General features: G+C 41.8%; 1 protein-coding gene across 1 annotated transcript in view; it reads right to left on the bottom strand.

The window, feature by feature from the left end:
- PHACTR1 (phosphatase and actin regulator 1) overlaps positions 1-27,034 on the bottom strand; it is a gene marked incomplete at its 5' end in the record, with an annotated part of 316,860 nt that overhangs the window by 35,229 nt on the left and 254,597 nt on the right. Inside the window, 3 exons of the mRNA XM_082752655.1 lie at positions 14,353-14,509; positions 16,799-17,001; positions 22,840-23,170. Of these exons, the coding sequence (XP_082608781.1) occupies positions 14,353-14,509; positions 16,799-17,001; positions 22,840-23,170 (691 nt within the window). The remainder of the gene's footprint in view (positions 1-14,352; positions 14,510-16,798; positions 17,002-22,839; positions 23,171-27,034) is intronic.

Raw genomic sequence — 27,034 nt, forward strand, 5'->3', positions numbered from 1 at the left:
GTCCTAGTAATTTTTTCCACAGAGCAGAGCATGAAAATTATGGTCTTAAGGGCTAACCCAATATTACTGAAGTAAGCTAGAAACTTTTATGGCCTAGATGTCATACTAAGACATTTACCAGAATTTGTGACCCAGCTAAATTGTCTGTCGGGATTGTCATTATGAAGTAACACAAAGCAGAAAAAAAAAGTCAGGAATTGTATTGGAATAGCTTTACGAGATACATTCACAGAACCTTAGAGTGAATGGGAGGTAGGCAGGATTTGGAGGGGCTGAGACAGAACTTGGCTGCTTTGCACTGCCAAAGGCCTACAAAAATCACCCAACACCATTGTGTACTTCAAAGTCAAAGATGGTGCTAACTCTCAAACTACTTGGTAAACTCTCTCTGATGCCAGTCACTGAATGGTTGAGGTTGGAAGGGCCTGCTCAAGCAGGGCTGTCCAGAACAGGTTGCTTGGGGCCATGCCCAGATGATTTTTGAATACCTTCAAGGAGACGTCTACACAACAAGCTTTGGAAACCTGTGGCTGTGCTCAGTCTCACAGTAAGAAAGTGTTCCTGATGTTTAGACAGTACCTCCTGTGTTTCAATTTGTGACTGTTGCCTCTTGTCCTGTCACTGGGCACCACTGAGAAGAGGCATGGCTCCTTCCTCTTTGCACTCTCCATTCAGGCATTTACATGCATTGAAAAGATTCCTCTTTAGGCCCCCTCTTCTCTAGGCTAAACTGGCCTGCTTCTCTCAGCCTCTCCACATATGTGAGATGCCCCAATCTCTTAAACATCTTTGTGGTCCTATGCTGGACTCTCTCCAGTAGCTCCATGTCTCTCTTTTACTGTGAGCCCAGAACTGGGCACAGTACTACAGCTGTGATCTTGCCAGTGCTGAGTAGAGGGCAAGGATCATCTAATTGACCTGCTGGTAACTCCTCCTAATGCAGCCCAGTATACTATTGGCATTCTGGACACAAGGACACATTGCTGACTTATGTTCAATTTGTCCACCAGGACCCCCAGGTCTTTTTCTGCCAAACTGCTTTCTAGCTGGATGTCCCCCAGCATGTTCTGGTGCAGGAGCTGTTCTTCCCCAGGTACAGGACTCGGTACTTCTCCTAGTTGAACTTCATGCGTTTCCTGTCAGACAATTTCTCCAGCTAGTTCAGGTCCCACTGAACAGTGGCATGACCCTATGCAATAGCTGCTACTGCTCCCAGTTTTGTGTTATTGGCAAACTCTCTGCTCCATCATCCAGATCAATAATGAAGACGTTTAACAGCACTGGACCCAGTACGGAGCCCTGGGATACACTGCTGGTAATTGGCCTTCAACTAGACTTCATGGCACTGATCACCACCCTTTGAGCTTGGCCATTCAGACAGCTTTCAATGCATTTTACTGTCTGCTCATCCAGCTCGTATTTCAACGATTTCTCTAGGAGGATCTTATGGGAGACAATGTCAAAAGCCTTACTCAAGTTCAGGTAGACAATTCCCACTGCTCTCCCCTTGTCTACCAGGTCAATCAGTTCATCACATGAGTTTATCAAATTTGTCAAGCATAACTTCCCCTTGGTGAAGCCATGTTGCTTACTCCTGATGACTTTCTTGTCCTCCATTTGCCTGGAAAAGGCTTTCAGGATTAGCTACTCTATCACTTTTCCAGAGACAGAGGTCTGGTTGGCTGGCCTTCAGGTGCCTGAGTTCTCATTCTTGCCCTAGAGATTGGAGTGATGTTTACTTTCCTCCAGTCTTTGGACACTTCTCTCAGTCACTATGATTGTTCAAAGATTTTTGATAGTAGCCTTGGAATGCCATCAGCCAGCTCCCTCAGCACTTGTAAGAGCACCCCATCAAAGACTTACACATGTCCAGTTTGCTTAAGTATTCCCTGAATTGATCCTCTTCCACCAAGCATACATCTTCCTTGCTACAGATTTTCTGTCCCTGGAACCTGGAACTCCTGAAGGTCAGCCTTGCTAGTAAAGACATGCAGAGAAGGCATTCAGTACCTCAGCCTTTTCCATGTGCTGTGTCACCAGGTCCCCTGCTTCATTCAGCAGAGTGCCCTAGTTTTTCTTTGCCACCTGTGTAAGTGTGAATAGGAGCCCTCTTGTTGCCTTTGACAGCCCTGACAACAAATATTTCCATTTGTGCTTAAACCTTCCTATCTTCATAACTGCATGCTTGGACAGTGCCTCTGTATTCCTCTCAGGTTACCTCTCCCTGCTTCTGCCTTCCGTATGCTTCCTTTTTGCATTTGAGTTTGGCCAGGAGCTCCTTTTTCATCAATACAGGCTTCCTGGCACTTTTGCTTGACTACCTGCTTTTAGGAGCAGATCATTCTTGAACTTCAAGGAGTTCATCCCTGAATATTAACCAGCTTTCTTGGGCTCCTCTTCTCTCCAGGGCCTTCTCCCATGGTGGTCTACCAAGCAGACCTTTAAAGAGACCAAAGTCTGCTCTCCTGAAGTCCAGTGTTGTGATCTGGCTTTTTGCCCTCCTCCCAGGATCCTAAAGTTGTATGATTTCCATTAGAATCTCCAGATCCTATAATTGTATGATAACCATTAAAAAGAATTGTTAAAGAAAACAAGATGATACTAAATCCTTAGTACTGCTGGGTCAAATTGATCCTTTCAGATACACTTTTACACTGAATAGCAAAGCAATATTGTTTTCTCTTGAAAGTTTTAACTTTGGCCCTAATTGTTAAAATGTGACATGTCTAGTGACAAGGGAACAGAGCTCAGAAAAAGGCAAGGTACAATGAAGGGCTGGTGGGTGGACCAAATCTCAGGCACAACCAAATTTCACGTTCACAACAATCTGGGAGGAATCTGAGACAAGTGAGCTGTTATGACTATCATTTCTCCACTGGTGCCTTGCATTTCCCCATCACTCTCTTTATATCTGCTCTAGAATCCTTCAAGGCCTAGTACTGTACATTACCTTTGAACCAGGGGGTGGGGGTGGATTTATTAGCACTACTGAAATACAAGAAGAAGTATGAAAGAATAAAGACTTGGAAGAGAAGAATCATTAAGAAAAAAAGGAATAAAAGTACCTCCCAAAAATATGCCACACACAGTGGAGGCAAAAACTAGACCTTTGAACTGCTGCAGAGCTTTTTTCATTAGAAAACATGATGGAAACCTTAACTCACTGGAATTAAACAATGCAGTGTAAAATGTTAGCAGTTGTTCTAACTGCAGTAGCATATTACACTATCTTTTAGTCTGCAGGGGAAGATGAAGTGGATGGTGGAGTGTCACAAAACTCTATGGTACTTGTCAATATCCATGTCTCTATCTCAGAAAATAAGGCTACCGAATAGAGTAAAGTGTTAACGGAGAGTGGAAAGGAACAGGAACTGGAAAGGGAAGGAGGGAGGGAGGGAGTCTCTGTGGCCATTTTGGCCCTGGGACATCAGCCATTCCTTCCTCTAAAAGGGGAAAAGGAGGTTTTGGTTGCAGCCAGAGGATGCCCTGATGAGAATAATCAAGAAGGCACCAAATTCCCATCAGGGAAATTGCTCCCCACCTTGAGACTGATGTGAAGCTGTGGTATGTTTAGCCTAGCTGTAAACCTGACTCCAAGCAAACTGATGGAGTGACAAAAAGACCTTCATGGCAAATGGCCAGGAACCTTTCCCTGCAGCTTCTGCAAGAACCTTTTGAGGATAGCATTTAATTCCATTTTGCAACAGTCTGGATGCTCCCCAACAGGGCCTGGATACAACTGAGCTGCCATTTGCAACCCCACCAGATGACCAAGATCCCCAAAAGTGCTGCCTCTGTGGCCTCACTAGCAGCAGCAGCCCCCGGCCCTGCACAAGTGCTGCTGTCTTCATAACCCCTGCTATTTGAGGTCAGGGTCTGCTGCTTGCAAGTCTTGCTTTTAAATCAAAGGCAGTTGATTGCAGGAAGGCAGAAAGACAATCTCTGTCTTGAATAGGATCAAGGATGATTAAGGGAGTGGAGCATCTCCCTTATGAGGAAAGGCTGAGGGAGCTGGGTCTCTTTAGCTTGGAGAAGAGGAGACTGAAAGGTGACCTTATTAACATTTATAAATATGTAAAGGGCGACTGTCAGGAGGACGGAGCCAGGCTCTTCTTGGTGACACCCAATAATAGTACAAGGGGCAATGGGTGTAAGCTGGAACATAGGATGTTCCGCTTAAACACGAGACAAAACCTTTTTACAGTGAGGGTGACAGAACACTGGAACAGGCTGCCCAGGGGGGTTGTGGAGTCTCCTTCTCTGGAGACTTTCAAAACCTGCCTGGATATGTTTCTGTGTGATATGATATAGATGTTCCTGCTCCAGCAGGGGGCTTTGACTAGACGATCTTTCAAGGTCCCTTCCAATCCCTAATATTCTGTGATTCTGTGATTAGTGCAACAAAGGAAATTGTAAGGACTTTTCCAGCGTGCTGAAAAATCAGATGTTCTATAGGATAAATCATCCAGCCCGACATTACAAATGCTTGCTCATTTAGCAAGTACAGTTTATTGAATGCATATTTTATTGTTACTTATTAGCCATCAGTGCTGTTGACTCCTGAATTCAGGGATGTCAGTAAAAAAACGTGTGGCTGAATTTACCCCATGCTTTCCTTGCAGTTACATGGTTTGCAAATTTCATCAGAAAGACAAGCAATGAGTATTGCAGGCTACATACTTAGAAATACATTGATGTGGTCTACTGCACATGAGAATACTTCCTCTTCGTTAATGTTATTAACATAAATAGTAATTTTACACGGTCAAGACTGAGGATAAAGGAGTTTAATCTCCACATATAGTCTGCACAGTGGTTATGAATCCCAGTGCACTTTAACATGAGCATAATTCTCATCCGCACTTTCCTCTAGAATACCAATTGTAACTTTTCCACATGTATGCAAAGAAGTGTCTTCATCTCCAACTGATCCTTGTGTTAATTTTATGTATCAGGAAAAGCATGCAAAGTTCAAACCTTCTATCAGGTGTAATGATAAATATATTTGCTTTCTTTGTACAGGTACATTCGTCCAAGAGACATCTAATCCCATATAAAACAAATATATATGAAACCCTATTTACTACAGGACTCAAGTTTTTTATTCACATACAATAACCTGCATATAAAATTCCTGTGCACAAGTTAGATAGTTACTTCTCCAGTTGTCCTGCTTGTGCTCACAGTAGTAGTCATGGCACAGATATATGAACACATATATATTCAAAAGCTTATAAAAGACTGGAGTCAGGATAAAAAAATGACTTTCTGTGTCTGAGTCCTTTATTGTGATGACCTCTGTTAATCCCTGCATGTGTTGCCAAATAGGCCATAATAGAGGGGAAAATGCAAACTGTAAATTCTGCAAGAGGTTAGGTATTTTGATCAAAAAGCAATTTCTCCATTTTACAATCACCAGTCTATGAAGTGAAGTTTATTCCTGCCAGTCTGCTTCTTTTATCTACTTGTACTGCCATCTAGTTTGTTCCCTTTACGGAAATTACAAGGTCATCCAATCTGAACAACTGTTTTTTCTTGTAATTAACTCCCTGCAATCAGCAGGCACCAAATGTGAAGATTTATGGTTATTTTTTTCAAGGTGGAAATTTATGAGCTGGTTCTTAATGGAGCTGCCCTAAATTTGTCAGCATTAAACAGCAAAAGAAAAAAAAACACCTTTTTCTTCTTTTAAAGCCAGAATATAACATCTTGAAACTACTTCCCTATTTGTGTTTCACCTGTTTTTGTTAATATTTGTCATACTTGTCAAAAGAGAGCACCCTGTAGACTTCACATAGCCTCTTGACTACTGCAGAAATAAAAGACCATTTCTATTAGTGACCCAAGTTATTTCCTTGTTACTGCCACAAGCACTCATTATATTATACATACACTATATATCACCATGAATTATTTTGCTCAGCAGAGAAACATGGCTTCCTCTGAGGTAAAAGCTGACAGTGAATTGACAACTAAAAGCAACACCACTATCAATTCAGGACATGAAATGAAGGATACCGCACCCCATTGAAACTGCAAAGGAAACTAAGTTAGACTAAATATATTTGTCTAGGCTGTGTTGACAGAATAAGTTAAACCTCAAATACAGAATGCAGAAAGAATTAGGGGGCTGAAGAGGACAGGAAGTATGAAGGGGAAATTCTAACTCTATAATATATTCTGGTTTGGCTTGTGCAAAGAAAAGATGGGAGAAACAGTTGCTGCAATGAAAAAGCAGAATGATTTGTACTGCTTCCATGAAAGCAAGCAATGGGAGTAGTGAGAGATCCATGGAATAACAAATGTCTTCCTGGACTGGCAACACCTCTGATTGAAATTGGAACTTTTGATACAGAGCCAACATTTTCCTTTTCATCAGTAGCCACCTGGGTGCCTCTGGGGAGACTTTGCCCTCAAACACTGCTTCCTGCTGCCTCTTGTCTACCATTAAGAACATTACTCTCCTCAGCATAGAGTGTCTCTTCCTCTGTAGCAGCAATAAATTGTATGTGCACATTTGGAGCCCCACCTTCTAACATGGAGAGACCCATCTGCACAAGGTCAGTCTGCAGCCAGCAAAACTGCATCCACTGTGCAAAGCTTTGATTTTCTGCATAGCAAAACATTTGCTGACTCTGGATGAGCAACACTGGTGGTGGCATGGATTCATCCCATTCTGAGTTGGAGCTGCAACAGAGGAGAGGTCACACTGACAGGGCCAATTCAGATCATGGGTCAAGGACACTGTTCATCCCAAAAGCAAGGGAGCATGTAGGGGCAATATGTTCTCTGGTGGCACCATTAGTTCCCCCTTCCAGGATTGCTCCGCTGACCTTTTGCCATAGCAAATCTTAACCAAAAATTACATAGATGAATCAAATACATATTGTTAGTGGTTTGAACTCATAAATCAAAACAATAGTAATAGAATCATTTGTGATGTTAGAGTTGTGCTTTTCTGTGATGGACAATGATGATATCTATGAAAATTCCTGACATTAAGAGACAAGACCAAACCATGTTCAGAAACGAGAATCCTTGTTCTACTGAAACACAGCATTAGATGTCTAAAGAGATCCTGATAGCTGGGTGGTTTTTTTGAAAGCACACAGTTTGCTGTCAATGAGAGTTCGTGAACTGGTAGATTTGTTTCCAAAAAAAAATTCATAGGTATATATATGTACATTTGGAGACTCCAGCATACATTAAATATATTTATAAACATATGCATGTGTATATCTTTCAGTCTCTTGCCTTAGGTCAAAAAGCCTGTGCAAGATGCAGCCTTCCCTGAGCATTTTAACTACAATGCCACCCTTCCTTTCAGAGCAACAGAGCTTGCCAGCATATCAATCACAGAAAACAGGGCTGACGAGGGCCTTGAGAGTCCATCTCATCTATACCTCTGCATGGGACCAAGATCTGTTCTGCTTAGAGTGTTTGTTCCTGGCAGTTGAGCCCAGATGTGTAATGATAACTTGGTTTCAATTTGTCGCCTGCTTTTGCTGCCTTCCTCTTGATGCCAAGGGCAATTTAGAAAACTCTCTTGGGGTTTCTCACAGAAGTACAGCTTCCTCACAAATGAAGGGAACAAAACTGCCATTTTCCCCTAGCTATCATCACAGCTAAAACCTAGGCTCGGCCCTCTGTGGCTTTTTTCGGTCACCCCCATTCATGAATCTAGCACTGTTGGATCCTCCCTTCTAATCCAGGATTTAGATGAGCTTGTTTACCACAATTCCATTTTCTGTGTGATTTATACCCAGCACTCAATGTGTAAAGATGCAAGGACCACACACATGCATTCTGCTGTTAGGGGTTATAGATGAGCTCTTGCTTTAGGCACTTGTTTTTCTCTCATTAGCGAAAGCTAACAATAACCATGAGAATTGCAGACATCAGAGACAATTACGAAGAAATTATTTAATGTTACCCAACAAAATAAGGACTGTGAGTAAAGCCTAATCCTACTGTCTGTCCACTCTTTCTATCCCTAAATTACTCTGAAATGAGGAGGGAACAAAATGCTCTCCACGGTGCTGGATGAATGGGTATTAGAAGATCCAGCCATGCTTGTCAGGGGTCATCTTGTTGCCATCCTCTGGCTGAACAAAACCTCCCCTCATTGGCACTGCAACACAGTTTAAATAATTAATTGTTTCAAAAAGCTGCCTCTCTTCACAGCAGAATATTTTAGTGAGTAAAAAATGATCTCTGGATTGTTTGGTCCCCTCAAGCTTCTGAAGGAACCGCTGTACATTTGCAGGGCATGTACCTCACAGACCAGCATCCTGGGGAGCCATGACTATGGCACTACCAAGTGGCCTGTACCTGGCCACGGCAGTGGGCCTCTGCCATTCTCAGTGCTTCCTCCACATGGCAAGATGTGGTCTGCTTGCTCTCATAAAGTTCAGATGTGTTCTTTCTTTTTTCTTGGCCTGAAATAAAAGACCTGTTGATGTGAGAAATGGGAACCTGGAGGCAAACAGCCAAAAAATCAGCCAGGCGGCTGGATGGTCAGCCATACTAGCACAGACTCAGGAAGAGAGGGCAGAGAGGGAAGTCCTGCTCTGCCTAATAGCACCTGACAAATGGCTGGGACAGGGACAGTGACAGCAAGCTGTCAAGTGATGGGTGCAATCAACAGATCCAAGCCTGTTTCACAGGTGAAAGTAAACACTTGATTTAGTGAACTGGAACGTTAGTCAAATTTATTATTTTGGACAGTGTTCTAGCAACCCTCCTGAAAGAGAACGTTCATCAATACAATGATGATAACATCTCCTCTCATCATGCTGCTCTTGATTTGGGCTTGTCCATCTGAAAAGTACAACTGGCCAAAACTACTGGACTGTCTTCCACAGGCATTATGTTTAAGGTGGAAGCAACTTTTGGAGAAAAGCCTTGAAAGTGATCCATCTACCTAAGCAACAACTGGAAAACCCTGCAGACTGACTCATCCTTAACACTGGTAATAACTCTGCCAACTTCATGGTGACTCTGCAAATGCTATCCTTCTCCCATATTGTCCAATTTTTCTACTCTCTAGTGTACGTCTCTTCTACTGTTTACAAATACTTGTATGCTCTTTCTCCTGCATACTTACCCACACACAGAGGGACACACAGCTAACTGGCACCTGATGTGGACATATGCAAAAACCTTACAGCAGACACATGACATTCTAAACTCAAAGGCAATTGTTTATATCTGTGGCAATTCACCAAGTTCACTTCATGTCAGGTTCTCTATTTCTAGGCAGCATTTTTCAGCACAGCTGAGAAAGATATAGTATTGATTGGGAAATGTGGAGAGTAGATTACCTTTCTGATTGAGATAGTAGATGACCATCATCTGTCAAACTTGCCATTCCATAATGAGATGTATGACTTGTCATGTTACATTTCCAAATCACAGACATCTCTGAACCATTTCCAAAGCATCAATGGGGCTAGTAAGACATCTGGCAGGTGTGTATGTCCATATCTCATGTGTACATATTTACAGTCATGTGCATGCATAGTGTCTCTGATTCATTTTCCTTCTTCCTATCCTTTTTCTTGCAATACTTGCAATGTATTATTTACATTGATTCAGATCAAGATTTTCCACTCACTGTTGTAGGGACAGCACCCCATCATGCATTACAGAGTGCATAAATCTAGGACTATACAGTAAACAACAGGGCACTACTGTATATCTGGCAGAGAAGCTTGCTACTGACGCACTGCTTTAAAGACAGTGGAACATATACACACACTCACAGGACTCAGATGTCCCTCACTCAAAGTCATAAGAGAAGCAAGAGGTAATGTCTGCAAATTTCAAGACTCTTGCAAGACTCTTGCTTGTTTATTTGCTTCTAATTTAATTATTTTTGTTAGTTAATGTGCAGACAGCTGCTTCCCTACTTCATCTCTCTTTGCTTCCACACTGGGCATGGTTAAATATGACTCCTACAACTGACAACTCTTTGCAGCAGCACAACACAGACTGTGAAATCTTACTGGATTGCCTGTGGCATCTGCCAATGATGGGCAGCAGTCCCCTGACACACACACTGCTTGCCTATCGACAGCCTTTATGCATCTCCCCTGCCTTGTGACTTGCAGCCAGCCTGTCCTCTGCCCTGAGGTGGGCAGGAGTGTGCTGATGATGCAGACATGACACTGCTAAGATACTGTGACTATCAAGAAGCAACCAGTTCCCTTACCATTGATTCTAACTGTTAGGGAAAGTGATGCGTATAATTCTGGATTATCAGATTTTTTTGTACAATTAGATGATCCTGTTCCAGGAGGTTTGAAAAGCCAGAAGGAAGCAATTCAGTGAAATCAGATAAGGACAATGCCATGCATTCTTGAAAAGCAGTGGACAGAGTCACAGTGGACAAATCTCAGCTTCAGTACTTCTGTATCTAACTGCTAATGAGCCCCTTTGCTACTGTTGGGGTTTAAGAGACTCAAAAAAAAAAAAAAAAAGTGCTTTAGAAAGCCTCTTTTATAGCAGATCAGCCACAGTTGTCTCAAGGTATGGGAGAGGCTTTGTGAAAGAGGTGCAAAGAAATGAGGTCTTACCACTTCAAGGTAGTGCAAAATCCTCAGAAAAGTCTCTTGTAGTGCATGGCTATAAATAAATATATAGATAGATTTTCTCTAAAGGGCTTTTGTGTTTACTAAATAATACATTGACTGTGTGGTTTCTTATGATCACCATTATGATTCCTTGGGGAAACAGAAGTGCAGAGACTGAAGCATCCATCTCCATACCAGGGTACTGCAGTATCATGCCAGTACATGTTAGTCCTCTCCCTGATAGCCACCTAAAGCAAAATCCAGTCCCTCTTTCCTGCTCTAAGCTGAATGACTGGGCAACCAGTATAATTCAGGTTAGACAGCTAGAATGACCAGTGAAAGGCAGAAATTCATCTTTTCCCTCTGCTTCTTAACATTCAGGGTTCTGTTTTCCTCTTTCTAGCTTATGGCCACTTACATGCATTTGTGCAGTTGTGAAGTTATGCAAGCACCAAAGGGATAAAACTGAGGAGTTTGGCAGCTGTAGATTAATGAGTTATTAGCCCACTAGGCAGAGAAGAAAACCATACCCACTTAAAGATTTATTTAGTGCAGACAAGTCTGCATTTCAGAATGGAAGTTAATGGAGTTATAATGGTTTTTAGCAGCTAAGAACATGGCCTCTAGCATCCACTTACTATCCCCAAGTTACATGTGGTTATAAGCTTAAGTTCTGCATAGTAATTCACTATTTTTGCTCCTGGCTTCAGAGCAGTTATCACACTTTGAAGTAGTCCATTCTGGCTTGCTTGGAGGAAATGGTCTTCTAATTAGTTGCTGCAATTGCTGTGTAAAGACTGCCATGAAGCAGTCTGGGCACCACCATATGCAGGGCATGTTTTGTGGTCTTGGGCAGTAACATCCATTTTCACTTGGGTCTGCATTTGCTGAGCCTTGATACAGGTTAGACACCAGTAAAGCACTACATTTGTGTGAAATGTTACTCTGGTAGGCCACAAAGGTCCTGATCTGTCTCATGGATGAGCTAACACTCAGGTGTGTAGTGGGCCAGATTCTGCCATAAGATACAGTCTCTGCAGCCTCATCCCTACCACTGCTCTGGTGTAAGTCAGAACACTATTCTCCTATTGCATTCTGCAAATGCAATTATAAAGTCATAACAATTGTCTGTGATAACCTGGAGATTCAGGAGCTCCACACTACTTTTAAATAGGACATGAACAAACAGTTTTGAGCCAAATTGATTCCTGCTATAATGCTAATAGCACTGGAGGAAATACACCTGGGATGATTTTGGTCCCACATAGTATGTAAATGGTCAATCTCTCAATATGCCTGACTATAAGTTTCTTTAAAAATTACATTCTCTTCATAGTACTAAATTCTGATCTGCCAAATGTTGCAGCTAATGAGCTCTTCCAAACGAAATATTGTGAGGATTATGCATAAATACGGAAGTATCCCAATCAGCCACTTGCTGAAAATTATTGGATCAATTGCAGACAACAATAACTATTTGCTGAAGTTTTTATTCTGCCTTTTTTTTTTTTTTTAACTTCTATAAGTAGATTATGTGATTTCATTGGCTGGATATTTTAATCCATAGAAGGCCATTGGTAGAACAGTACAGATCTCTCTGAAATCCAAAATTGCCGACTGCAATTATAGTCGGCATCTCACATCTTCTCTAAAGACTATAAATGCTTCACTACTTTAATTTTGCTTGTCATTTGCATCATTGTGTGACAATGGCAAAAGACTCAGTAACGAAGTCTGGACAGTACAAAAATATTGTCCAAATTGAAATATTCCCTCTACATATTTGTCAGCCTGTATACATGGATACATCACATTTAGATACAAAGCACTGGTAAGACATGCACTCTCCTTTTGGTGCTGAAATACCTGTGGCTTTTTGCATACTAGAGCTGATGAAAATGGTTTTCTTCTCATATTTATTGATTATTCAAAATGGTGAAATACTAAATAGTAAATACTTGTAATTAAAAGGTCAGACTGGAAACTGTATTATTCTAGGTAAGGCTTGTGAAATTCTACCAATTTCAGTGACATTACACTTGTAACATATGGAAATGAAGCAACAGTGGCTAAGCCATTTTTTAAGTTTGAATATACACAGTTTTAACTATTTGAAACATTTGTGATTACCCCTAAGTCCTACCTACAGGACAAGAAAAGATCAAGCATTGTACCTCATACTGTGAATGAGCAGAGAAAATAGGAACAAATACATTTGAGGAAACAATGATGTTGTGACAATATGGGGCTTACATCAGAGGGATTCTGAGTATTGCCAAAATTAGCTTCCCTTGTTAAAAAGACACATGCTTAAGAAACATTCTTTAGTGGGGAAAAAGCATGTTTTGGAATGGTGAGAGATAAAATACTCAATAAAAATCACCTGGGGTACAGTGAGCTGTGCAGAGCTGAGGTTCACAAATGGCACTATTTACCTTAATCAGAGATGTAAAATTTCTGAAAAACCCTACTAATTTAGGCAAATAGGCAGCACAGTGGAAATGTTGTTTAATGCCATTGCAAGGTCAAGCAGTGCAGATCAAGATACACTAACAGACAAAAATTTCAACTCACATATCTCAAAGGGTTCAAAATTAATCATATAAGGCAAGGACTGAGACCTTGCTATCACGCACTGCTCTTTGTGCTCTACAGCTCTATGTGCAGCTGTAGATTAATGAGTTATTAGGCTGAACAAAGACTGGACTGAACAGTTGTGGCACCCTGCAACAGTGCAGCACCACTTGTATACTTTGGTCATCACTGCTGAGGCCCTTCAAAAGAGCACTAAAGAATTAGACAGGTTTTGGAGAAGGCTAAGCATGACTCAGCACAAATGAAATCTTTCAAAGATGGGCTGGAAAAATGTGGATACTTTATTCTGAAGAGAAGATAGATGGGACTGGTCATAAAAAAGTAGGTAAAATCATGACTGAGGTACCAGAAGCTTTTATTCTTCCTGTCTGTACAACATGGCAGCGGTGTACTCACTTCCCTGCAAGAAAAGGAGCCTCTCCCCCAAAAAAAGCCAACAAAAAAACTGACTGGTCTCTTTGTGATTTTCTCAGAGTCACACCAGAGAGCAACTAATAGCAATCACTAGCTCTTCACACCACTGAGCTGACAATATAACAGCATTAAACTGACAGCAGAAATTATGGCTGGAGCACAGGAGGTCCTTCGACATTCCTACCTGACCTTGCTTTACTATTTCTTGATAGAAATCTTCCTTTAATGGCCAGCACTCTATGTGCCATGCAATACAGAAAAACAGAACAGCTGGTGAATAAATGCTGTTATGAAGATGAAAGAGACTATGAAAGTAAATCTGTTCAAGTCTGACACAACAAAAACATGTACTGAAGGACAGAAGTATTCTGGATCAGAAAAAGACTCAGCTACTCAGCAGAGACTCAGTCAAGAGAGAAAGCTATTCCTCTGTCCTCTGTTCAAACCAATAGCCTATCAAATGGCACCAAAAGCTACAGTCCTAAATATTATCAAAGCTGAACTTATCCCAACAGTGCACTGAAAACATCTAAACCCACAGAGTTTGTGCTGGTACTTAACCAAAGATCCTATAAAATATGCCAGGATAGGACCCTGTATGGGAAGTTACAGGAAAGTAGATATGATGCCTAGAGCCTTTTTTTCTCCTTGGCTTTTCCTCTTAAATGTTGTGACCAAACAGATCTCAAATGTTTGCAGAGTAAGGATAAAAGCTGTGTCCCACCACATATTTTGAAAAGCAACAGCTAGAAAAACATTTGTCTCCTACCTTGTTAACTTTGTCCCAATCTGCTGCCTAAGTTCGAGTCTCTCCTCATCAGTCTGCATGGGGAGGATGTTCTTTTCCTCCAGCTCTCGCTTGGAAGGCCTGTTGCTGAGTTTGATTGCTAAAGAGTCCTTCCTGCAGACTTTCATTGCCAGAGAGCCTGTGGGAGAGAGGAGAGGCTCTGCCAAAGGAGGTGTCATCATTTCATTACAGTATGCAGCAGGCAAAGAAGTGCCAGGCAAGGGAGGATACTAGGTTCTCACTGGTATGGACTGTGGGAAAAGGAGCATCAATTAACTTCTGGTGTTCAGATTATTTCCATCATAGTACAGACAGGATGAATTTTGTAGGTGTACAGGAAAAAGGAATCAAAATATTGTTTTACAGAGGGAGAAGAGTGAAGAAAGTTTTTTTTTTTTTTTTTTTTCTTGTAATTGCTAGTAGCATCTGTAGCTTTCTCTAGTATGGTGTTTCTAAATTCTCAATAGAATTAATAATACAACCTCAGAATCTGTGAGGACAGCAGGGCTATGGCACAGAAAGAGAGAGTTACTTCTCTCTTGCTGTGTAACTCCAAGATAGCCAAGTTAGCATTAAAAAGAGTCAAAAATCTATCATAAGCAGCACAGACCTTTATGTATGTTAGTTGACACTGCTTCTCAGGAAGTGACAGTGGCAAAGACAGTGTGAAAACCAGTGGCCTTTCATGGGTCAATCTTTCTTTCCTTGGCTTGCACCCAAAACAGACTGAGCAGGGTCAAGAGGCACAAGCAGACCACAAGGCTTTGGCAGGAGAACGCAAAATAATGCAGTTCTGTTTTGCTTCTTAGTTCAAGAGCAAAACTCTAATTTCACTTGTGGGGTAAGGGAAAATTTTGAGATGATGAAATATGCCTGTTTTAGAAACTTGTGTGCGTTTTTGAAACGGTGTGATTGTACTGCTCCCAGTTTTCAGAAGAAAAGAAATTCAATTGCCTGAAAGTTCAGCTCAGCCTATGGGATGACAAGCTATTGTCATGCATGAAGTAAGGTATCCTGTCTTAATGAAAAAGTCCTATGATCAAACACCAGGGGAGGGGATAGGTTTTCCCAAAAAAGTCAGGAAGGGGCTGCAGGACTCTCTAGACTGTAGTTGTGATACATCTATCAATTAACCTCTTCACATTTGAGCCCATTTTGCCACTACTGTGGACCACATCAAGCTGGAATAAAATCACACACAATACAGCAATTTTACATACATTTTGTGCTGATACAAGCACCTGAAAAAAGTGTAAGCCAGTACAGAACTGGGTTCAAACTGCCCATAGTGCTTCTCGAGACAATTAGCATGAGGTATACAAATCTGATTCCTAGTTTGAGTAACAACAATGCAAACGAGAAACGACTCCTGAAAAGGAATTACACTCATGTAAAAATACTGTTTAGCAAATCAAATCCGTACCTTTAGATCAAGTCAGGAGTTCAGAGGGAAAGGCTGGATATGGTACTTAGGGACATGGTGTACTGGGTAATATTGGTGGTAGGGGGATGGTTGGACTAGATGATCATGGAGGTCTTTTCCAACCTTAATGATTCTATGATTCTATGATTATGGGTTAAAAAATATAGAATGAAATCAGAACAGAAAAAATACTCTGGGACCAAAACACAAACTTACTCCCATCCAAACCAACTTATTCCCATCTATATTCTCAGGGTGTTTGGAAAATAAAATGCAGCAGAGTAGAAAGCAGAACTATGCTGCATTCCTGTACTGATTAACACATCTTTATATTGATCTCATTTGAATTCATCTGCACAATTCTCTCTAACATCATAATCTAAATCGCACAATAAAGGCTTTTTAAACACATGGCATCTTTCTAGTAGGTAAGCTACTCAAAAGAAAAATATGAACCTCTCCCACTTTTTATTCACTTTTTCCTGCATGGAAATGTCAAGGCTATTTCCTCTATTCTTTACTCTAGTAAACCTTGGTCAATATAAACTGGGATAAAGTATGTGCCAAATTCTGATTTTGACATGATTTAATATTTTCTCTGCATCAAAAGTCTGATTCTCTGTGGTGCTAATTTCATCCTCCTTAAGTAACCCTACTGAGATGATCTTGACTTAAAGTCAAAGGCAGGGTTTCTCTATACCACAGAAACTTGGGAAAACTAATCTGAAAGTCAATTTGGAAGAGAATTAAGATAAGACAAAAAAGGTCATTTAATTCTGCATGAGAGCTACCCAACACACGGATTCATGTGGATCAGGGAATTCACTTTAAATTCATATTACTCATTATTTTGGATTAATTTGCCAAGCGTCCCCCTGTAGTCAAGCCTTGAGAGATGCAAAAGCCATGGTCAAGAAAGAAAATTCACTTGTTTTTCCTTTGTGTTACTGAGAATTCAGAGGAAAACATAAATAAATGAGAAAGAAAAAATGGAATGGGTCTAACTTGTAAATAGTGAGTTATCCTCATCTTCCTCTTCCTCTTCCTCCTGTCTTGTGTAGAGGCAGGAAGAATCTTCATAGTTGGTTTCATGAGGCACATTTTCTTTGTTGTCATCGCATTCAATCACAACAGTTGGCACTTGTCTCATGTCTGGAAGGCCTCCAGGTCCTGTTTTTGTAACACTATCACCTGTATGTAAACCAGAGCTGTTGGGAAAGAAAAACAAATAAATAAACTAAAGGAAACAGTGCAGTGCAAGTCTGTGTTGCTTCTGTCACTATTTTTAGTAATGGTCTTTCCTGCCTTTTTTAGAAGAAATGAGGACAGAAAGATCTTCGTAACCAGCAAGACATCTACTGGGTTTAAAACTGAATGCACATTAGATTTAAGGGACAACACTTGTTAGGGAGATGTAGGACAGCATACAGGCAGAAATACTAGCAACTCAGGACTAAGAACCAAAAAGCTGCCGACCATACAGTCTCTTAGAGGGAATTGCACCAGCTACTCAGGGCAACAAGCAATCTGGTGTCTGTACGACCTCTCCACCAGAATGGAGGCAGTAAGGAGAAAATACCTCTCCTGAATGCAAAAGCTGGAGTAGGAGAGTGGGAGGAAAGAAAGGTATGGATTTTAGAGGAGGATTGTATGCAGGCAGAAGAAAGCTAAGATCTGCACAGTTGCAACTTGTTGATTGGCTTGAAGGGAAGACAAGTGCGTGACTATCTGAAGCAGAGGGGACCAAGCATGTGAAATGGAGCTCAGAGAAAACAGATTTTGGGAGGTAGTGAGAATAACAAGGGAGGGAGCTAAATCCTGGGAGGTCTGTTTGCTAATGACACAGTTACATGTGGGGGCTGCAGTGACAACATCCCTTCTCCTGTTCCTGCTGCTCACTCCAGCTAGGTGCTGTAGATAAATCTGAAATGCTATCTAAAGTCACATTTCTTTTGTCACATAAAGTGTGATCTGATCATTTCCTGCAGCTTACTGTGGTCAGACCTGCCATTAGTATTGCTTCCATTTAGTTCTGCCTATGTTGTTATTTCAAAGCCCTTAAGCAAGGAACGTATCAACAGAAGTAGTAAAACGGGAACATGAGGAGGGAATAGCCTGAAGCTGCATCATAGCAGGTTCAGGATGGATGTTAGGAAAAGTTTCTTCACTGAGACAGTGATTGGACACTGGAAACTGGCTCCCCAGGGAGGTGGTCACAGCACTGAGCCTGTTGGAGTTCAAAAAGCCTTTGGACAATGCTCTCAGACATATGGTTTGATTTTTAGGTAGTACTGTATGAAGCCAGAAGTTGGACTCAGTGATCTTTGTGGGTCCCTTCCAACTCAGGATGTTCTGTGATTCTGATAGCTCATGTTGCTTTTCCAATACAAAATTAAAATGAGAGTCTGGCAGACAAAAATGATGGCTTCTGAAAATTATTCCACAGTCAGCAGAAACTGCTCTCCCTCCTAAATCTCAGCTGAGGCAACAGATATACAAAAGGTGGGGAACATTTGCCTGTTGGACACTCTTTGTGTAAAACTCTCATTTTACTTTGCACTGGAATACAGGTGTGAAACCAGATGTGCTGGCCAAGCTACACGTAGGGCAAACTTGGGTGTGATGTTACTATGAGCTGAGTAGTCTCACTTCCCTTAAATATTTTAGCCTACTCAGAATACCAGAGCCATTCCACATCTTGAAAAAATACTGCATTTTCTCTTTAAATGATTCTTTACTGAGATGACTTGAAATATTTCTCTTTCTTCCAATCCTAAATTTAATGTGCACTGCCAGATGCCAATGGCTGCCAGATAACATCCCAGAAAAAACACTTTTAAAAATGTACTTCTGGGTATATAATGCTTGGCCACAATGAGCTTAGGGATTAAAGAGAATAAAAGGTTTCAAGAGAATAAAAGGTTTCAGATTCCGTGAGCAAACCATACCATGTTGTAATCATCACATTCAGCTTCCCAGAAAGCATTTTGTTAACTGCGACATTTATTATTGGGGATTAACCAATAATGAGATGCATAGCTTTATTGGATGCCTTGAACACAGGAACTCTATTTTCTTAGTGATAGCCTATGTTTTGTAACACAAAGTATGGAAGGCTCATGAAAAACTGGCTTGTGAATTTGTGCTAGACTTCAATGAGCTTGACCTAAAACTTTTTATCTCAGCAGTAGTTTTAGAATGCATCAGTTGAATTCTCCCAATAGCACACAAATGCACTACAGTCCTTAAAAACTTTAAACTAACTTATAAAGCAGAGATATACTTCAAAAATTTTAATTTGATTAACTTAATTTTAAAAATATTTTTTCTACATAACCTATTTTTAAAACTCCTTTAAGAAGAAAGGCAGGAAATTCAGAAGCCTAGAATTAAATTCCCAAGAGAAACTAAAATACAGTGAAATTCTGTTAACACTGTTAAAAAAAAAGTTTCAACGGTGAACATAACCACTGGATTATTCATCTACTTTTAAAACACCATATACACAGAGAGTAAGTACAAGTTCACTAAGTCCCTTCTGGAAATGTAAATGGAAAGAGCAAAAAATAGTTCAGCACCCAGGAACATTTGGTGCTTCACTGTTATGTGAAGAATGTATGTAGGTTACAGATTCATCTATTTGAGTGTGCACATAGGGCAGCAGATATCAAAGTGGTTCAACAATTTAGGTTACCAAGCAGGTAACAGCAAGAAGATTTACAAATTACCACGCCAGATCTTTATTTGACCTACTTCTCTAGAAACAGAAGGTTTCTCATCCCATTGTAATTTTTCTGAATCATCCACTTTCTTGCTAATACTACTTTCTATTTTAGACCCCTCATTTTTCCTGATGTTTTGTGTTTTTCTTGATTGAAATCAGCCTTTTCCACATCATTTTGACTAAGTCAGCGGTATAAGCAAAGCACTTATGAAATACATGCAGTATTGCAGTACACTTAAGAAAGACAAACTGAGGTCACTAGATATTTCCATCGTGTATAAATTCCTTTGGGTCATTAGCAAAAACAACCCCCACATGGTCAGGTGGTCTACACCACAATTTCTTTTTAACATTATTCTACAAAAAACACACTGTTGTTTCAAACAGTCTATTTTAAATCATCATGTTTTATAACAAAATTAGAGAACAAAGCCACAGCTAAGCAAGTACTTGCCTTAAGAAGATAAATGTATCTTAACACACAGATTTGAATAATTCATAGCTGACTAGTACAAGCACTTGCACTTACTGTTGTGTCATCTTTATGTGATCAGAATGGCAAAACAAGTTACACCGCTATAGCTTGCAATGTTTCTAGTAAGAAAATATTTTAATGAAAACTCAGAATTTAAGTGTATAAGTGACTCATGTGACACACAAAATCTAAACAGAAAAAAGTAAAATGCCTAAAAATCTAGTGGGAAAAAAAACACGTGCTTCTCATCTGTCATCCCAGTCTCTTTGATTTTTGAATAAAGAGGTACATTTTTATCAGCATGTTTTCAGATCCACAGGACACCGTTCTGTACTTATCAGTTAAAACAAAAATCAGAAATAACTTCAAACAACTGTATATATATTTATACTACACAGAGATGTGAGAGACAGACAGAAAGAAGGCAGTGCTACAAATATTAAATGTTTCTATCCTTAGGCAATACTAAAGTTTAAACAAGAAGTAATTCTCTTGACAAGTTTTATGGAAGAGAAACGTTTTCTGACTCAAATACATTTTATAAGATTTACAAGACACTGGCAGGGATGCTTAATGCATTTTATTTCATAAATATACTGTCTGAAGCTGAATTGTATGTCCCAGAGGAAATGGTCTCACAAACTGTCTTTTGGATACCACGATTTTTCACCACTCTGTCACAGGTTCAGTTCCTGCACAGAGTAAGATACATGTATGACCACTTAACAGCTCTTTAGTATATACATTAAACAAACTGACGCCTTGATAGCTGAATCAACGCTTGATAGTGTACAAGACTCTTGTACAAGCTTAATCTTCTGATTAAGAATTTAAAAGCAAATGTCAGCTCCACAAACCCTTCTACCTGTAAATACTATGAAAACAATAATTGCGGTAGTAGAGGAAACAGTCATTACCTGTTATCTCTTGTGAATTCAAACTTTATTCAAACTTTATTGATTTGCTTTGACAAGGAGAATAACTGAAGTACTCAATACTTTATTTCACGATTGAAATCAACTAAAAAAAGACTATGAAAAATCAACTGTCTGCCATATCATGAAGTAGGATTCATTTTCATTTTAAATATGAAATATCAGTGTCACAACCTTTTCTCACTCTATTCTGCAACGTGATGTAATTGTATCATATTAGGAAATTAATTTTTCCTTATTCAGTTTTCAACAAGCAGCACAGCTTCAGCTTCAAATTCATAGTTGAAACAACATCACCTTTAAATCGGTTAAATATGCTTGTAGAGGTAAACTTGATATAGAGGTAGATGTAGAGGTAAACACCTAGAAATTGGAGCATTCATTGCTGTGGGGCAACAGATGACATAGTTAAGTCATACTCTGAGAGATCTCACTGGGCTCTGGACAACAAAGTGCCTTTTGCTGGCAGTGTGAACCAGACTGTAAGGTTATCATCTGACCTGCACTGGGGATGACATGAGTGTTGCTGCCCTCAAATGAGCCTTTGGGAGGCACCAGTTATCCTTTCTGCTCAGTGCACCAAGCTTTGGGGTGATGCAGATGTATCTGACCAGCCCTGCTGACAATAGGAGAGGTAATCACTGGGCACAGGAAACACCGTGGGGATTGTGAATGATCTTTTCAATCCTACTGCTACAGCCCTTTCACTGATGGGAATAAAAACTTCCCTGGTAGTCCTAACAGTCTTCCCTCAGCAGAGAATTCCCCCAGGCTGCAGAAACCTTAGCTCCTTTCATATAGCCACAGAGATCTTGCTATCCTGGTACTGAAACAAACTGACAGTGGGGGACAGCCTCTGTTCCCCTGACTATTTTTAGTGGCAGCAAAGAGAATCTGCCATCCCTAATAGAACTCTTTTTTAACTGTGCAATACAATGAAGGCAACATTATTGCAAAGAGGTATTGGGTCAAGTCATTAGGCATTTTGTCTGCTACACCAAACATTTTAGCTTCCTGTCTAACAGAAGGATGATCTGATGGTTTTAGAACAAAAACTGCCCTTGGTACTAAGCTGAATGTCATTTTTCTATGAGAATACCTTCTCTATTCTGGGACTTGCTCAATTTTTGTCTACAGGTTGAAATAAACTTTCCAAAGCTTGCTGATCTCACAATCTATGAGGACAGCTTGCATTTACACAACATGCTTCACTTACTCAGATTCTTTGAAGCAGCATCCAGGGATGCTCACAAGTGACAGTAATGAAAAACAGCCCCAAGGTGGGTAAAGCACTTCTGATTAAATGTACAACCTTCCTCCAGATGCAAATGGGTAAGAAAGGAGCTGCTGTGGAATGGGTTAAATACTTATTTTAGGATGAGATGTATCATTTAATTTAAATTAATTGAAATAAATTAAATAGTATACTAAAACCCCTGTAAGTGACTTGTAGGAAGTCCTCATAGGTTTCTTTGAGCTAATACTAATCAGATACTCCAACTGGGTGGCACACTTGGTTTTATTGCTCTATGTCTGAATCTTATACTTCCTTTTCTTTTTTTCTAGCAATCCTCCACATAACTGGAGCTCTGCAGTTATACAGTGCAGTATATATTGCAAACCAGACATGTCATATTAACCTCTTTTCCACTTGCAGTATTACCTAGTTCCATAAACAGAACAACAGGGTTCAGAAAATTTGGTCTTTTTTACCCTTCTGCCACAAACCTGCCAAACAAACCTGAAAAACCTTTTTCCATGTCTGTTTCTCCAGCAATGATTGCCCTGAAGGTGTTAGATCCCCAAAGAAGAGGCCTGATTCAAGTACTGTAAGCATAGGTGATGATATTGACACTGAGGCTAGGAGGAAACAGTGCACGTAAACATGTAATTTTAAAAGTTGATCCATTACCTTTCTAGCCTTTGCATGGTCATGGCTAGTGTTTTGTTCAGTTCCTCTATCATCCGGCAACCTGAAGGGTGAATGGGCAATGTGCTGGACCCAGAAGGCAGGTGCTGGCTGTGGCTGCTGTACTGGAGCTGGTGCTGGTGAGCTGCTAACTGGGATGGCAGGACAGTGTGATGGTGCTGACTCAAAGGCTGCTGGGAGCTCTTCTGTGTGGAATAGGATGAGAGAGAGAGGTCTGGCCCCCCTAAAGGCATGCAAATCATGACTTTCTTTGGAGGTAGTGGAGGTGACAGTTTAACTGGCATACAAGGCAGTTTCACAGGAGCGCCAGGATCTAGAACAGAAGAAAGAGAGGCCCTGGTGTTAATTTTCATGGCAGTGAGATGGAGGTCAGTGTACCTGACTGGGTGCGCAGGTACTGAGGTTGAAAGTCAACACAGGAGTGTGCACCCCTTCCCTGATGTGACAGATGATGCTGCATAGCTTGCACTCAGCACGGTGTTCAGAAAAATAACTGTTGTTTTGCAGCACTTCTGAGTCTCAAAAAAACATCCCAGGGCTGTGCATATCCCTTAACACATTAAGTAATGCTTAAAAAGGCTTGTGGCACACTTCAACGCTTTAATGCCCTAATCCTCCAAAACAGCCCTTTGAGGTAAGCACAACCTCTCCTGCTCAACAGGCATGTAAATGGCGGGAGCATCCTAACAATAGGATGACTCACCACCATCACTGCCAGAGCACAAGCTGACCATTCTCATCTGCTGCACTGCAATTACTACAAGTCACATTTCTTACAGCTTTATAACGTGCAAAACATCTGGCATTAAAATTACATTACAGGGCAAAAAAGAAATGAAATAGAGTTTGAAAACTAAACAAGAACTGTCTGGAAAAATTAAGGGTACAGGAGGAGAAAATGGTAAAAAGGTTATAAGAGAGTTAAGATTAATGTATTCTTTTACAGAAGACTTGGCAGGCACTTTTCTAGGGGCTCATGAACTGAATCTTAACCTTTTTAACTCTAGGCATGTTCCTTGAATCACATAGTTGACCTGCCAGGCAAAGACTCCCCTGACTTCCATGGGAAATCAATGAGAGGTCTGCACACAAACCTCTGCCAGGACTCAACTGCAGGATGCAGACTTTTGGAGATGCACTGTGAAATGTTTTCAGAAGGAAGAAGAGGTAATGGGAGGGCTTAAAGATCCCAAGATGAGTGTAGTCAATGGTCACAGTGCATGCCAAGAGCAAAGAGAATGAGAAGATATCACAGAATCACAGAATTGTCTAGGTTGGAAGAGACCTCAAGATCATCGAGTCCAACCTCTGACCTAACGCTAACAAGTCCTCCACTAAACCGTATCATTAAGTTCAACAACTAAACATCTTTTAAAGACCTCCAGGAATGGTGACTCCACCACTTCCCTGGGCAGCCCATTCCAATGCCTCACAACCCTCTCAGTAAAGAAGTTCTTCCTAATATCCAACCTAAAACACCCCTGGTGTAACTTTACCCCGTTTCCCCTCGTCCTGTCACCAGGCACGTGGGAGAACAGACCAATCCCCACCTCGCTACAGCCTCCTTTAAGGTACCTTCAGAGAGTGATAAGGTCACCCCTGAGCCTCCTCTTCTCCAGGCTGAACAATCCCTCAGCTGCTCCTCGTAGGACTTGTTCTCCAGACCCCTCACCAGCTTCGTTGCCCTGCTCTGGACTCGCTTGAGCACCTCGATGTCTTTCTTGTAGCGAGGGACCCAAAACTGAACACAGTACTTGAGGTGCGGCCTCACCAGAGCCGACTACAGGGAGACAATCACTTCCCTAGCCCTGCTGGCCACACTGCTTCTTATACAAGCCAGGATGCCGTTGGCCTTCTTGGCCACCTGAGCACACTGCTGGCTCATAGTCAGCCGAGTATCAACCAATGCTCCCAGGTCCTTCTCCACCTGGCAGCTTTCCAACCACTCATCTCCCAGCCTGTAGCTCTGCTTGGGGTTATTGCGCCCCAGGTGCAGGACCTGGCACTTGGCCTTGTTGAACTTCATGCAGTTGGCCTCAGCCCATCAGTGCAGCCTATCCAGATCCTCCTGCAGAGCCTTCCTGCCCTCGAGTAGATCAATACACGCACCTAACTTGGTTTCATCTGAGAACTTACTGAGGGTGCACTCAATGCCCTCATCCAGATCATCGATGAAGATATTAAAGAGGACCGGCCCCAGCACCGAGCCCTGGGGAACGCCACTAGTGACCGGCCTCCAACTGGATTTGACTCCATTTACCACGACTCTTTGGGCCCGGCTATCCAGCCAGTTTTTAACCCAACGAAGCGTGCGCCAGTCCAAGCCAAGATCATCCAGTTTCTTGAAGAGAATGCTGTGGGAAACTGTGTCAAAAGCCTTGCTGAAGTCAAGGTAGACCACATCCACAGCCTTTCCCTCATCCACCAAGCGTGTCACTTTGTCATAGAAGGAGATCAGGTTTGTCAAGCAGGATCTGCCTTTCATAAATTCATACTGACTGGACCTGATTGCCTGGTAGCCCTGTAAGTGCCGCGTGATGGCACTCAAGATAATCTGCTCCATGAGCTTCCCTGGCACTGAGGTCAAACTGACAGGCCTGTAGTTTCCTGGGTCTACCCTCTGGCCCTTCTTGTAGATGGGTGTCACGTTTGCTAGCCGCCAGTCAACTGGGACCTCCCCCGATAGCCAGGACTGTTGATAAATGATGGAAAGTGGCTTGGCCAGCTCCTCTGCCAGTTCTCTCAATACCCTCGGGTGGATCCCATCTGGCCCCATCGACTTGCGCACATCCAAGTGCCATGGCAGGTCGCCAACCATTTCTTCGTGGATAGTGAGGGCCACATTCTGCTCCCCATCCCCTTCCACCAGCTCAGGGTACTGGGTATCTAGAGAACAACCGGTATTGCCACTAAAGACTGAGGTAAAGAAGGCATTAAGCACCTCGGCCTTTTCCTCATCTTTTGTAACAAGGTTTCCCCCCACATCCAGTAAAGGCTGGAGATTCTCCTTAGTCCTCCTTTTTGTGTTGATGTATTTGTAAAAACATTTTTTGTTGTCTTTTAACGGCAGTAGCCAGATTGAGCTCCAGCTGAGCTTTGGCCTTTCTAATTTTGTCCCTGCACTGCCTCGCAACATCCTTACAGTCCTCCCGAGTGGCCCGCCCTCTTTTCCAAAGATTGTAAACCCTCTTTTTTCTCCTAAGCTCAAGCCACAATTCTCTATTCAGCCAGGCCGGTCTTCTTCCATGCCAGCTCGTCTTTGGGCATGTGGGTACAGACTGCTCCTGAGCCATTAAGATTTCCTTCTTAAAGAGCACCCAGCCTTCCTGGACTCCTCTGCCCTTCAGAACTGCCTCCCAAGGGACTCTACCAACCAGTGTCCTGAACAGTTCAAAGTCAGCCCTCCGAAAGTCCAATACAGCAGTTTTACTGGTCCCCTTCCTGGCTTCTCCGAGAATGGAGAACTCTACCATTTCATGGTCACTCTGCCCAAGACAGCTTCCAACCACCACATCTCCCACCAGTCCTTATCTGTTTGTGAACAGAAGGTCTAGCGGGGCACCTCCCCGGGTAGGCTCACTAACCAGCTGTGTCAGGAAGCTATCTTCCACGCTCCCCAGAAACCTCCTAGACTGCTTTCTCTGGGCTATGTTGTGCTTCCAGGATATATCTGTGAAGTTGAAGTCCCCCACAAGAACAAGTGCTGACGATTTCGCAACTTTTGTCAGCTGCCTGTAGAACTCCTCATCAGTCTCCTCATCCTGGTTCAGTGGTCTATAACAGACCCCCACCAGGATGCTTCCATTGTTGGCCTTCCCACTGATCCTAACCCACAGGGACTCAACCTTATCATTCCCAGCCTCGAGTTCCATGACATCAAAACTCTCTCTGATATAGAGAGCCACACCGTGACACCTTCCGTGCTGCCTGTCCCTTCTGAAGAGCCTATAGCCAGACATTGCAGCACTCCAGTCATGAGAGTGGTCCCACCACGTGTCCTTGATGGCAACCAAGTCGTAGCCTGCCTGCCACATGATGGCTTCCAGCTCCTGTTTGTTTCCCATGCTGCGTGCATTAGTGTAGATGCACTTCAGTTGGGCCATTGCCTTCTCTCCCAGCCTTGCCATTGTTACCCCTGGCACAGCTTTAACAAGCCTTGTTTCAGCCCCATCCCCCT

Source organism: Aythya marila (assembly GCF_965140915.1).
Source record: "Aythya marila genome assembly, chromosome: 2".
Taxonomy (NCBI): domain Eukaryota; kingdom Metazoa; phylum Chordata; class Aves; order Anseriformes; family Anatidae; genus Aythya; species Aythya marila.